This window comes from Oncorhynchus masou, chromosome 11 (assembly GCF_036934945.1).
Source record: "Oncorhynchus masou masou isolate Uvic2021 chromosome 11, UVic_Omas_1.1, whole genome shotgun sequence".
Lineage (NCBI taxonomy): Eukaryota > Metazoa > Chordata > Actinopteri > Salmoniformes > Salmonidae > Oncorhynchus > Oncorhynchus masou.
In genome coordinates, this window is record NC_088222.1 from 59,398,040 (window position 1) to 59,412,708 (window position 14,669).

The 14,669-nt window shown below is 39.8% G+C and overlaps 1 protein-coding gene across 2 annotated transcripts; it reads right to left on the reverse strand.

Moving 5' to 3' along the window:
- Window positions 1–2,004: 2,004 nt before the first annotated feature.
- LOC135548897 (homeobox protein otx5-like) lies at window positions 2,005–8,016 on the reverse strand. 2 transcript variants are annotated; one of them, XM_064978969.1, is made up of 3 exons: window positions 7,935–8,016; window positions 5,304–5,455; window positions 2,005–2,649 (listed from the first exon to the last, which is right to left on the reverse strand). In XM_064978969.1, the coding sequence occupies exons 1-3, from the start codon at window positions 8,014–8,016 to the stop codon at window positions 2,005–2,007; spliced, it is 879 nt and encodes a 292-aa protein (XP_064835041.1). The 2 variants fall into 2 exon arrangements, with proteins under 2 accessions (XP_064835041.1, XP_064835039.1); XM_064978967.1 differs by having other exon boundaries at window positions 5,304–5,479.
- Window positions 8,017–14,669: the final 6,653 nt, after the last annotated feature.

The following is a 14,669-nucleotide window of genomic DNA, read 5'->3' on the forward strand; positions in this document are numbered from 1 at the left end:
TGTGGTCAAATTGCATGGCATGTAACCAGGTCAACTAGGGATTACTGAGTTGTCAGAAGAGGGGGTGAGGTGGAGTAGTGGGGGTGGGGAGGGAGGCAAAGGGGATAAGAAGCTGGCAGAGATGAAGGAGATGGGTTTGAGGGGAGGGGTGGTATACGGTAGGAAGTAAATGTTCTTTGTGTTACCCTGAGGGACGATAGACAATACTTTATGTCACAGATGACAGCCTTGATTGTTCTTTGGACATTGAACAATTTTTGGAAGGAAATAAATAAAGAGGAAGTGATGACATCTCTGAGTCACTCATTTTCCTCTATAGCAGAGTTTGAGTTGATCTGAAATATGTTTGAACCATGGCCTGTGTGTTTAAATCAGTTTCTAGTTAAGTCTTTCCCATATAGTATTATCATCAAGGGTGTCCTTCGTTCTTTTTATAGGGCATACTTAGCTTTTTTCAAGGAGAAAGGGAACAGAGGAGATTGAGAGACATGTAGATGACCGACAAACAGGGAAAGAGACCGCGAGAGAGAAGGAAGAGGAAAAGAGGGGGAGAGATAGAGGTAGAGAGAAAAGAGAGAGAGATGGGGAGGGAATGAAGGAGGGAGAGAGATAGAGGTAGAGAGAAAAGAGAGAGAGATGGGGAGGGAATGAAGGAGGGAGAGAGATAGAGGTAGAGAGAAAAGAGAGAGATGGGGAGGGAATGAAGGAGGGAGAGAGATAGAGGTAGAGAGAAAAGAGAGAGAGATGGGGAGGGAATGAAGGAGGGAGAGAGATAGAGGTAGAGAGAAAAGAGAGAGAGATGGGGAGGGAATGAAGGAGGGAGAGAGATAGAGGTAGAGAGAAAAGAGAGAGAGATGGGGAGGGAATGAAGGAGGGAGAGAGATAGAGGTAGAGAGAAAAGAGAGAGATGGGGAGGGAATGAAGGAGGGAGAGAGATAGAGGAGTAATCCTGACTAATTCACTTAGGACATTGGGGGGGTAAGAGGATTGGGCCACTCCAGAATCAGATCAGCAAAAATACCTGACAGCAAGACGCACTCGTGGGCCAAGGGGGCAACACAACAGAAACTACACGCACATAATATAACCCATAACAACATGGCCACTTGTTAAGTTCTGGGTCAGTTTTGTACTTCAACCAATTTAAAATCCAAATAGGGAATACCAATACATGATGTACAGTACATTTGAATGCAAACAAAACTGAACCCCTTCATATAAATTGTGGAATGAAAATGTCACTCAAACTTGTAATCACAATGACATTCATTGGGCATAAATGTAGATTCAAAGTTAGCTTTAATATTTCACACAAAAAAACATAGAAGCCATTTTATTTTCTCCCATCAAAATGTAATAGCAACGATGCTAGCCTAACACCATAGTAACATGTTAGCTCCAATAGCCTAAAAGTAACCAAATTAAGATTTAAATTGTAGCATATATAACAACAACTAAACTCAAATTAACACTGATAGTCTTTCAGAACAAAAAAGAGAGAGACTAAGAGAATATTAAAGCCCTGTGAATATGATCTATTGATATGTTTCTTGAAAACAGCAGAAAAAAGAACAGAGGAATGATTGAGTATTGCGTGGTTGTATCAATAGAATTCTCTTGAGGATGTCTTTCCATGACAGACCAATCAATGTGTGTTTAAGTCAGTTTCTAGTTGAGTGTCTTTCCATATAGTATGATCCTCAGGGGCATCCTTCCCTTCTACTGTATGAGAAAGTAACTGGACCTGATCTCCTGCATTCACAGTCAGGAGGTATCAATTATATCCCTGCGTCTATCTTCTCCTCTCTCGCCTGAATGGAAAACACATTCTACAGGGGTTGTAAAAACCAAGATTACAAACGAGAAACAAAACTTACAAACAAGAAATAACCAAAACAAAGTAATCTGTCAGTATAATTTGATCGTATTTGATCGTGTATCTGGTGAGGGCCTCATTCATTCACAACTCCTCCCACTTGTTCTTGTTCTTGTTCTTGTTCTTCTCTACAGCACCTGGAACTTCCACGAATTCTGGTCTTTGTGGTCCAGGCAGTCCATGGTGCTGAAGCCCAGCTTCCACGCCTGCTGGTCTTTGTAGTCCAGGCAGTCGACGGAGGTGAAGCCCAGCGAAGCGGCCGTGCCGTAACCCTGGGAGGAGAGCGAGGCGGGTGACTGGCTCAGCGAGCCCCCCATGGAGGGCACGGTGATGGGGCTGAGGGCGCCGTTTGCCGACAGCTGTGAGTGCATGGGCGAAAGGTAGGCGCCACAGTCCAAGCCTGTGAAATAGGAGGAGGTGCCGGCGTAGCCCTGGGCGTAGGCCTGAGGTTGGCCGTAGCTCATGGGGTAGGCAGAGGGCCGCTGCATGCAGGGCGCCGAGGAGGCCAGAGGGTCAGGGAGTGGCGAGATGGCTGGGCTCCAGATGGAGATGGGTGCATTGCCAGGGTTGTTGCCGCTCGTGGGCAGGGAGGGGCCTGATGGGTCGGGGGAGGGGCTGTAGGAGCCAGAGGGGTTGTTGGATGAGGGGTCGGGGCCATTGCTGGGCTGGTCCTGGGCAGGTGACGCCTTCTTCTTGGGTGGGCGGGGCTTGGACTGGCCGCTGCTCTGCTGCTGCTGCTGGCGACACTTGGCCCGTCGATTTTTGAACCACACCTGCAGAGACCGAGACAGACAAAACACTTAGAATAGAGAAAGACAATATGTAGAAATTCTGTGATTGTGAAAGTAAGTTGTTTGGTGGAGGGAAAAGGACACCATGTTACTACATAATTGTTGATATATCTGTCACTATGCCAATGTGCACCTACAGATGTAGGATCTTAATTTGATCACCCTGTTGCAAGATAACTTTCTTGAAATGAAAAAAACGTGTAGTGTATTTGAGGTTTAAAGAAGGCTTTACAACTTTAAAACTTGTTGTATATTTGAGGTATAAAAATGGTTCTGAAGTTGATTTTCCCTTATGAAAATGTATCAATCCCTACAAAAATGTACATTAATTACCATCGAGAGTTCTAAAGGTACTCGCACTCAAATCATGAAAAGGAAGAATCAAAGGAGGCTGATATGCTAAAATAATATACTTTATTTAATCCATGCTTAAATGAAATAAATCAGCCTCCTTGGGTTATTCCTTTGTATGGTTTGAGTGCGAGTACCTTTTTGAACTCTCGATTGTAACGAATGGACATTTTTCTCAGGGTTGATTCATTTTTTGTAAGGGAAAAACCTTTTGAACTTGATTTTTTTCTCCTACGCACAACCCACCTTTCTTACTAGCTTGAGAGCAAACCCTCATGCTGGCTGTCTACATTAATTATAATCCACATAATAAAACTGGCTCTACTTAAGATCCCACATCTGTATACTCTGTGATAGTATTTGTGTGTCAAAACCGTACCAGACAGAACTGTGAGCTAAACTGTCACGAGTGTGGGATGTGTATGTACAGAGCATTTAGTAGGCTACATGTCCTTCTACAGTCTTTACCACAATACTGGTGAATTGTACTCTGAGAGCATATGCCACTATCTCTTCTTTATATTTTCATATTATAAATATACTTTATCTACAGGCCTTCAGAAAGTATTCATACTCTGACTTATTCCACATGTTGTTGTGCTACAGCTTGAATTCAAAATGGATTAAATATATTTTCTGCACACAATAACACATGATGATGAAGTGAAAACTTGTCAATTTTAATGTGAATTAAATTCAGACATATCTAATTTACATAAGTATTCATGCCCCTGAGTCAATACATGTTAGAATAATCTTTGGCAGCGATTACAGCTGTGAGTCTTTCTGTGTATGTCTTTAAGAGCTTGGCACACCTGGATTGTCTAATATTTGCACATTATTCTTAAAAAAATTATTCGGTTAAGGGTGCTGTACTGCAGCACCAGCTACGCCACCAGAGACTCTGGATTCGCGCCCAGGCTCTGTCGTAACCGGCCGCGACCGGGAGGTCCGTGGGGCGACACACAATTGGCCTAGCCTCGTCCGGGTTAGGGAGGGTTTGGCCGGTAGGGATATCCTTGTCTCATCGCGCACCAGCGACTCCTGTGGCGGGCCGGGCGCAGTGCGCGTTAACCAAGGTTGCCAGGTGCACAGTGTTTCCTCCGACACATTGGTGCGGCTGGCTTTCGGGTTGGATGGCGCTGTGTTAAGAAGCAGTGCGGCTTGGTTGGGCTTTGTATCGGAGGACGCATGACTTTCAACCTTCGTCTCTCCCGAGCCTATATAGGAGTTGTAGCGATGAGACAAGATAGTAGCTACTAAACAATTGGATACCACGAAATTGGGGAGAAAAAGGGGTCAAATAAAAAATATAAAAAATAAAAAAATCTTCAAGCTCTGTCAATTTGGTTGTTGATCATTGATAGACAGACAATTGCAAGTCTTCCCATAGATTTTCAAGCTGATTTAAGTATAAATTGTAACTAGGCCACTCGGGAACACTCAATTTGTCGTGGTAAGCAACTCCAGTGTATATTTGGCCTTGTGTTTTAGGTTATTGTCATGCTGAAAGGTGATTTTGTCTCTTGAAAAGCAAACTGAACCAGGTTTTCGTCTAGGATTTTGCCTGTGTTTAGCTCTAGTCTGTTTCATTTTAACCTATCGAACTCCCTAGTCCTTGCCGACGACAAGCACACTGATAACATGATGTGTTCACAAAAATGCTTGAAAATATGAAGAGTGGTACTCAATGTTGTGTTGTATTTGCCTCAAACATAACACTTAGTATTCAGGACATAAAGTTAATTTCTTTGCCACATGTTTTGCAGTTTTACTTTAGTGCCTTATTGCAAACAGGATGCATGTGATGAAATAGTCTCATTCTGTACAGGCTTCCTTCTTTCACTCTGTCATTTAGGTTAGTATTGTGGAGTAACTAACTCTGTTTTTTCCTATCACAGCCATGTAACTTTTTTTACAGTCACCATTGGCCTCAAGGTAAAATCCCTGAGCAGTTTCTTTCCTCTCGGGCAGCTGAGTTAGGATGGATGCCTGTATCTATATAGTGACTGGGTGTATTGATACACCATCCAAAGTGTAATAAATAACTTCACCATGCTCAAAGGGATATTCAATGTCTGCTTATTTTATTTGTATCCATCTACCAATAGGTGCCCTTCTTTGCGATGCATTGGAAAACCTCCCTGGTCTTTGTGGTTGAATCTGTGTTTGTAATTCACTGCTCGACTGAGGGACCTTACAGATAATCGTATGTGTGGGGTACAGAGATGAGGTAGTCATGAAAAAATCACGTTAAACATAATTCCATCATCATTAGACCGTACCTGTACGCGCGACTCGGGGAGGTTGATCTTGAGGGCCACCTCCTCCCTCATGAAGATGTCGGGGTAGCGGGTCTTGGAGAACATGGCCTCCAGGATATCCAGCTGGTTGCGTGTGAAGGTGGTGCGCTCCCGACGCTGCTTCCGCGGGGTGGCTGAGAAATCCAGAGACACAGAGACTGTGTGACAATAATGGTATGATGGAATGGCATTAATGGACAGTAGCACTCCTCAGTGCTCAAAGTGATTGACATTCACATTGCATTTCATTAGGCTGGCAAGTCATACAGTTCATTGGTAAAGGGATCTAGCTATATCTGTTGATAACAGTGGTATTGGTTTCAATATCAATCATGACCACTCTCTATGGTAAAACAAGTCATTGGGCAATGTCATAGCCTATATCTATTATCTTTATGGTATTTTGAGATATTCAAATGAATCATAGCAGGTATTAGCCTAGTAATAAAAAAAAGAAAGACACCTATGCTAATGTTGGCTATGTTAAAACTATTAGTTTCCTGACTAGTCTTTCCCCGTATATGGGAAGATATGGGTTAGTCTAAATGGTGATTGTGTGCTAGTTGAACTGGTGATGATGGTAATGGCAGAAACAAAAATAGAAATTTTGACACAGAAATGTCGAATGTAAAGGACTACTCTGACATTTATCCAACCTGGACTATCGACATTGTTTTTGTTTTATTCTCTATTCTTTTCAATTCTCACAATGATTTTTAATAGGATTGATATTCTTATTGATATTATCATTGATGTTCTTATTCTTATTGTTGTTGTAGATATTATTATTATTATGTTATGTTGTTATACATTATTAAAATCTCTACAGGATCGGTGAACCCCTGTGGGACGGTTGAGCTAACGTGCGCTAACGTGATTAATATGAGATTGCAAGTAACAAAGAAAATGTCCCAGGACATAGACATATCTGATATGGGCAGAAAGCTTAAATTCTTGTTAATCTAACTGCACTGTCCAATTTACAGTAGCCATTACTGTGAAATAATGCCATGCAATCGTTTAAGGAGAGTGCACTGTTATGAACTTGAAAATGTATTAATAAACCAATTAGGCAAATTTGGGCAGTCTTGATATCAAATGTTGAACAGAAATGCAACTGTTCATTGGATCAGTCTAAAACTTTGCACATACACTGCCATCTAGTGGCCAAAATCTAAATTGTGCCTAAACTGGAATAATACATTGTGGCCTTTCTCTTGCTTTTCAAAGATGATGGGGAGACCAGAGCTAATGTGTTATATTCTCCTACATTAATTTCACATTTCCACAAACTTCAAAGTGTTTCCTTTCAAATGGTATCAAGAATATGCATATCCTTGATTCAGGTCGTGAGCAACAGGCAGTTAGATTTGGGCATGTCATTTATGGTGAAAATTGAAAAAAAAGGGTCCAATCCTTAGGGGTGAAAGATCCATGGTGCATGTACATAATGCATACACACTGTTTTACGCAAGAGCAGCGTCAAGCTTTGGCCAATGTATCCTGAGAAAAAATATAAACGTAACATGTAAAGTGTTGGTCCCATATATCATCAGCTGAAATAAAATATCCCAGAAATGTTCCATACGCACATTTTTTTTTATTTCCCTCAAAATGTTTGCACAAATTTGTTTACATGCCTGTTAATGAGCATTTGCCAATATAATATAATCTATCCACCTGACAGGTGTGGAATATCAAGAAGCTGATTAAACAGCATGATCATTACACAGGTGCACCTTGTGCTGGGCACAATAAAAGGCCACTTTAAAATGTGCAGTTTTGTCACACAACACAATGCCACAGAAGTCTCAAGTTTTGAGGGAGCGTGCGATTGGCATGCTGACTGCAGGAATGTCCACCAGAGCTGTTGCTAAAGAATTGAATGTTCATTTCTCTACCATAAGCCGCCTCCAACACCATTTTTTGGCAGTACAGGCCTCACAACCTCAGACCACATGTAACCACGCCAGCCCAGGACCCCACATCCGGCTTCCTCACCTGCGGGATCGTCTGAGACCAGCCACCCTGAGGAGTATTTCTGTCTGTAATAAAGCCCTTTTGTGGGGAAAAACTCCTTCTGATTGGCTGGGCCTGGATCCCCAGTGGGCGGGCCTGGCTCCCAAGTGGGTGGGCCTATGACCTCCCAGGTCCACCTGTGGCTGCGCCCCTGCCCAGTCATGTGAAATCCATAGATTAGGGCCTAATGAATTTATTTGATTAACTGATTTCCTTATATGAATAGTAACTCAATAAAATCGTTTAAATTGTTGCATGTTGCATTTATATTTTTGTTTTAGTGTATATATATATATATATATATGAAAAAATTAAAAAAACATTGGTAAATTGAAAAAAATGTGGTAAATGCATTATTATCTAAATGTTGAAAATGCGTGGGCAATGGAAACACAATGGTACAGTTTGAGGCCATGTGGCGGAGAATGATATGTGCGCTGGAGATGGGGGTATGAGCAGGTGGGTCTGGGCAGGGGTGATGTTATCGTCGTTTTATGTGTATGTTTTGTGTTGTATTTTAAAAAAATCAATTCTGACAAAATACATTACAAAGGGAGGGAAGACAATAAAAAAAGGTAATATTATTTGACTCACATGGGTATCCAGCGGTGGTGTGTAGCAGGTCCATCCCAGACATGTTCATGGCGTAATGGGGTTGCTTAATGTAGGACATCATCCTCGCACCGGGTTTTTATGCCTTCTCCCTCACTTGGTCGTCTCTCTGAACAGGCACACACGACGGACTTACTTGGCGATTTCCCACTAGTCCCTCTCCGTCGGTAATGTATTGAAGTTTAGGTCCCGCTCCAAATCGACCTCGCCAAGTGACAAAGGTATCTTGAGATATCTCAAAGTTATTTGCCTTTCTTTATTTTCCCTCTTACTCTTTCTCACTTGACTTGTCGAAAACACAAATAAATGTAAAGTGCAACCCTCGTGACAATTGCGCACCGCAGTTTAGGACATAGAAGAGTGCGCGGACACTTATATTTTGGCGCGCCAGGAGCAGGTAAAGAGGTGCGTGCTGCCGGTGAGCGGGGTGAAGCCACGACACTGACTTATTTTACAGACACGGTGAGCTAATTAAAGGTACCAAGTGGACGCACAGAACCCCCCCCCCCTCTCTCTCTCTTTCTCGCTCTCTTTTGTCTCTGCCCATCCCACTACACTTCATCGCATCATCTATTAAACTTTTATTCCCAGAAACATTTACAAACAATTTTGCAGATAGGTCTACTTTTTCGTAGTAGAAAACGAAATGTGTCATATTAAGATTTTCGCATTCATCACATTTCCATGGAACAAAATAAGCATTTGCTGATGTATACGCCCTGGGCTGATTTATCTTTGCTTAGTAATGGGTAACGTTTTTTGTTTTTGTTGAACATATGTATATTTCAAACTATACATACAGGGCTGTAGCAAAAAATAATATTTAGTAGTCTACTTTTTCAAATGCGAGGATTTATTAACGACAACTGTTAAACACTCGTCCTCTAAACATTTGAAATCAATACATAATATTATAAATTATACAGCCGAGGACATATTTGGCCTAGACCTATATTAATATAGTAATTAAAATGACTGAATTGAGTCCATGGTTAATATATTGCATGACTCAAAAAGTATATTCCCATTAAATTCTCAAATAAGCCTATAATTTTACGTTTCAATTTGTAATTATAATTTGAAAATCAATGAGAAATTAGTTAATGTTGGTCCAGAGTCATTTCGATTAGCCTACTTGGAATCCAATTAAAACGTTGATGTAATCAACTATCCTCTGAACCAACATTTTATTCATAATTTCTTTTGACTTTCAATTTTTTGTGATACACCGAAAAATATTTCATATTCGTTTAATTTGATCATTAAAAACATGTGTTTTTGCGAGGTTTTCACGGGATTTGTTTTGTAGAGTTATGTTGGCCCAACTAAACTTCATTTTTATTTTGAATATGGTGGACAATAAACATGTTGCCAATAATTTGACAAATGAAGCAAATTAATCCCTGATTTGCAGTTTTTTTTCAGTTGCTTTGGTGCAATTTTCACAAGTATGTGGTAAATGTTCACAACTCGTACTACAAAAAATAAAAACAGATCATCTAAAAGGCAGTTGTTTCAACAGCACATGTTAAATTGACTAAGTACAACACACAAAATCATACGGTGACTTTTCACTAAACTGAATCAGTGCTTCATCTCGAAATAGGCCTACATGTTTCACATTGCAATACATGTTCATATAAAATAATTAAATTAAATATTTTACAGTATTGTATTGTACTTATGTATTGTAGTGCTCCTGTACGGGACTCAGTTCGTAAGAGCATGGCACTAGCAACAGCAGAGTTGTCGGGTTTGATTCCCACTGGGGTCACATATGAACATTTGTGGACTCTGTTGTCACTTTGGGTAAAAGTGGCTCGTACGTAAATGGCAAATTTTACGGTGTAACAGTATTGCATTGGCCAATGCAAATTTAGTAACGCAGTGTTACCTAACTCCCCATCAAAAAAACTTTATTTTGGATAGGGGATGCATTTGTTACATACAGTACAGTACATATCTGATCTTGTCAATATCAGATTTACATTTTGTAAGTGATTATCAATTAAGAGCAGTCATATTAAGCAATAGTAAAATGTATTTTAACAAATGAGTCATATCAAAAGTAATGTAAGCATTGCGTTGTGAAAGGCAATTACTTTATATTAACATGTACTGCAATGTGAAACGTGTATTTCTAGACGAAACACTAATGACATTTGATGAAAAAGTGTCTGCATGGTTTTGTGTGTTGTACTTAGTCAATTGAAAATGTGCTTATAGTTTTGAAACAACAGCTTTTTTGATGAAATGTTTTGAATGTTGTACTAAGATTTGGGAAAATGTACCACATACTTGTGGAAATTGCACCAAAGTGATTGAAAAAAAACCTGGGAATATGAAACTTGCTCTGTTATAAGTGTTACCAGTTTGGAGTTTTGTAGTAAGAGTTTTGAATATGAAACTTCTCTGTTATAAGTGTTACCAGTTTGGAGTTTTGTAGTAAGAGTTTTGAATATGAAACTTGCTCTGTTATAAGTGTTACCAGTTTGGTGTTTTGTAGTAAGAGTTTTGAAAATTCCCCAGAATCTTGTAAAAATAGCACCAAAACGATTGAACACAACTGTAAACAGCATGGTGATTGTTGCACAATCTTCAATATTTTCTTCTGTTTAATGGTAATTTCAATCATATAACCATTCTCTAAGAATATAACTTATGGTTAATTAGCATATTACAACTTGTAGCCTAAATGTCCTAAATGTATATTTTGGTTTTTAGCCTGGCTGAAACTCAGGAATGTGGCTTCAACTTTGATTCTAAATTGCAACTCAAGGTTTTCAATCAGTTATTGAACAGGTGCATCACACATTAAATTGCTTTTCGTCAAATCAAGCCTTTCACACATTCATTGACACATCATCAAAAGATTACAGCGAGCTGTAATAAACCAATGTAAAAACAAACACACGCTCACAGATTCACAAACATCCACAAAGCTCATTCGATTTAGCTATAATAATATACTTTATCTGAAAAGTAAGTATCTTATCTCCAAATAAAGTCAGGCAAGAGAGAGCAATCCATTCAGTGGCAGAGGGAGAGAACAAGGATAGAGAGAATGAGCTATCAGCTGGTAGAATAAAGAGATGTACAGACAACTTGGACAGACAGACAAGAAGACAGAATGGCATGTAGGTATAAAGACAAACAGACAGAGAGGTGTTGAGATGTACAGACAGCTGGCAGACAGACAAGAAGACAGAATGGCATGTAGGTATAAAGACAAACAGACAGAGAGGTGTTGAGATGTACAGACAGCTGGCAGACAGACAAGAAGACAGAATGGCATGTAGGAGGTGTTGAGATGTACAGACAGCTGGCAGACAGACAAGAAGACAGAATGGCATGTAGGTATAAAGACAAACAGACAGAGAGGTGTTGAGATGTACAGACAGCTGGCAGACAGATAGAAATGAAGAAAATATAGATATCTTCTACACATGCAACTCAAAACAATAAAAGTTACAACAACAAAAATACTTTACATAGACAGAAAAGACAAGTCACTAAACTCATGAAACGAGCAAGATGCAACAGTTCAAGCTAAGAGAAAATTAACTACGTGGTTGTGGCTTTCGTTAGCTGTCTTTTTGGAGATCAATGTTGACTAATATTTGGACAAAACAATAATTTTCAGGCTGGATATTTTCCTCAGGTTTTTTGTTGTTGTTGTCAAATAAATATTTGGTAAAATCAAATAGTTAACCACTTTTGTTCTAAACTTTTTTGATATTTCATTTTTATTGACAGTCAGCAACTATTCAGTGTCTACATACTGTCGCAATACAGATGATTCAGACAGGCAGCCAGGCTAGATTGTGGAACAGCTGCAGGAGCAATTAGGGAAGTAGAGGAAGAGGACTGAGCCGTAATCCTCGGCCACATGCTGCCACGTGCCGCACCCTACATGCACGCACGCACGCACACACACACACACCAAATTATGCTACGGGAGAGCTTTGGGACCGAATTGTTGAAGATGGTGCAGTTAGAGAGAGGGAGATGGAAACAGATTGAGGACAGAGTGAATCAGGTGAGAGAGAAACTGAGAGAGAGAGAGGGAGGGAGAGAGGAGAGAGAGAGAGGGAGGGGGACAGGTAGACAGAAGTGATTACAGAGAATCGGCTAAGGCGGTCAAGGAGGAGGATAGGAAAGAGGAGGGGAGGAAAAACACAGGTAAACTCCGAGAGATTGAGAGGAGGGAGAGTTGGAGGGAGGAGGAACAAGGTGGCAGAGGCAAGATGGGGGTGGGGTGGATGGAGGGAGGGAGGGATGGAGAGGGGGAAGCAGGTGAAGGAATAAAGAGGGTGAAGGAGGGTGCGGGCCGTGTCCCCACTGACACACTGCAGTTGTTAATCCAGATTAGAGTGTCTAAAATGGGTCGGCTAAATCTGCTGGCCAGCCAGTAATACAGACTGCTGTCAGTCCCAATCACACACACACACACACACACACACACACACACACACACACACACACACACACACACACACACACACACACACACACACACACACACACACACACACACACACACACACACACACACACACACACACACACACACACACACACACACACATCCCCAACCCAGTTGCAATTATATTGCATAGATTTTTTGGTAGAGATGGAGACGTTAATCCAACATGTCAATTTCTAATTTGTAGACAAACTGAAATTAAAACCAGACTAAGTCATTGGCAGAGATGGAACTATTCAAGCAGAAGATTCATCTCCTTCAAATGTTTATATTTGGTTGTGTTGACAATTGAATATACAGTTTGTCTACAAATGAGTCATTGATATTGTCAGATTCATGTCTCCATTTTAACCAAAAATCTAAATGAAAGAATAGGCCTAATTCTAATCTAATCAAACTTTAAATCCACTTTAAATGAAGTTTGATTTTATTTAGCCCTATTCTTTAACTTCGAGTTTTGGTTGAGATGGAGACTTGAATCCAACATAAAAAATCCTTAATTAACAGAATACAAAAAAGTCCCCATCAAAATCCATCAGTTTAATGATTAACTTGAAGATATATATGAAATCAACCAAAGCTTGAAGTCCTAGGCTTATATCTATTGTCTATTTATTTAATTTTAATCCTGGGTTGAATTGAAACAATAGCTGTTGATGACTTTGCAAATGATAGGCCTAAATAGTATTATTGATGATACATTACTTATAAAGTATGGTTACATTTCATTTGCTCTTTTTAACCTACCCTGATTTCAATAGCAACAGTGATTATATTTAGTTATTAAGTGATCTCTTAATAATCATTCTCATGATAGCACATTGGTAGTGGTCAGTGATCAAAGCGAAGCAGGCTGGGCTTGGTTAAAACCCTGGTAGTGTTGGTATTTGTTATTTATTAGGATCCCCATTAGCCGACACCAATGGCAACAGGTAGTCTTATTTGGATCCGACATATAACGAAAAATACATTACAGACAAAAGACTCAATTTACGTACATTTAAAAACATTATCATGTAGTGTGTGTGTGTGTGTGTGTGAGTGTGCATCTATCAGTTACACATACACGTCAGTATATACACACAACAAGTAGGTCACATGGGGGAGAGGCGTTGTGCCATGAGGTGTTGCTTTATTTGTTTTTTATAAACCAGGTTTGCTGTTCTCTTGCACTATATAACGTGCATTCGGAAAGTATTCAGACCGCTTTACTTTTTCCACATTTTGTTACGTTACAGCCTTATTCTAAAATTGATTAAATTGTTTTTCCCCCAATCAATCTACACACAATACCCATAATGGCAAATCAAAAACAGGTTTTTACATGAGTATTAACAGCATTGTACGAGATCTCCAATTTCTCGCATGGAATGGCCTTCATTTCTCAGAACAAAAATAGACTGACGAGTTTCAGAAGAAAGTACTTTGTTTTCTGGCCATTTTGAGCCTGTAATCATACCCACAAATGCTGATGCTCCAGATACTCAACTAGTCTACAGAAGGCCAGTTTCATTACTTATTTAATCAGAACAACAGTTCTCAGCTGTACTAACATAATTGCAAAAGGGTTTTCTAATGATCAATTCGCCTTTTAAAATTATAAACTTGGATTAGCTAACACAACGTGCCATTGAAACACAGGAGTGATGGTTGCTTATAATGGGCCTCTGTACGCCTATGTAGATGTTCCATTAAAAAACTGCCGTTTCCAGCTACAATAGTAATTTACAACATTACCAATGTCTACACTGTATTTCTGATCAATTTAATGTTATTTTAATGGACAAAAAAATTTGCATTTCTTTCAAAAACAAGGACATTTCTAAGTGACCCCAAACTTTTGAACGTTAGTGTATATTTCATTTTTTGCAATACGTTGACAAATTACATTCAAACAACATTGATTCAACCAGCTTGTGCCCAGTGGCTCTGTCCCTGCATTTGAACCTCAGTTCCCCTTGAATGGTAATGTGTGTAATCAATCATTCAATTGTGCACTGTCCCTGTAAAAATAAAAATAAACTCAACTCAATTAATACACTTGAACTACTTTTTATCATTTGATACAGAATAATTAAAGGCACAATCCAGACATTCTCCTTGCCTCAACAAGACGAAGAACAAACACAATCGACTTGAGACAAAGTAAAGGAAAACAAAACATGGTGTGTGTTTCTGTGACAGAGTGAGATGAGTAAGATAGTAATGTGCATACATGTGTGTGTGCATGC

Excerpts from the sequence above, each read along its gene's own strand:
- LOC135548897 (XM_064978967.1), bottom strand. The coding sequence starts at position 8,016 with ATGATGTCCTACATTAAGCAACCCCATTACGCCATGAACATGTCTGGG. Across the intron at positions 5,480-7,934 it reads CACCACCGCTGGATACCCAT|TCTCTGTGTCTCTGGATTTC; the intron begins GTGAGTCAAATA and ends ATTGTCACACAG. Across the intron at positions 2,650-5,303 it reads TCCCCGAGTCGCGCGTACAG|GTGTGGTTCAAAAATCGACG; the intron begins GTACGGTCTAAT and ends CGGTCTCTGCAG.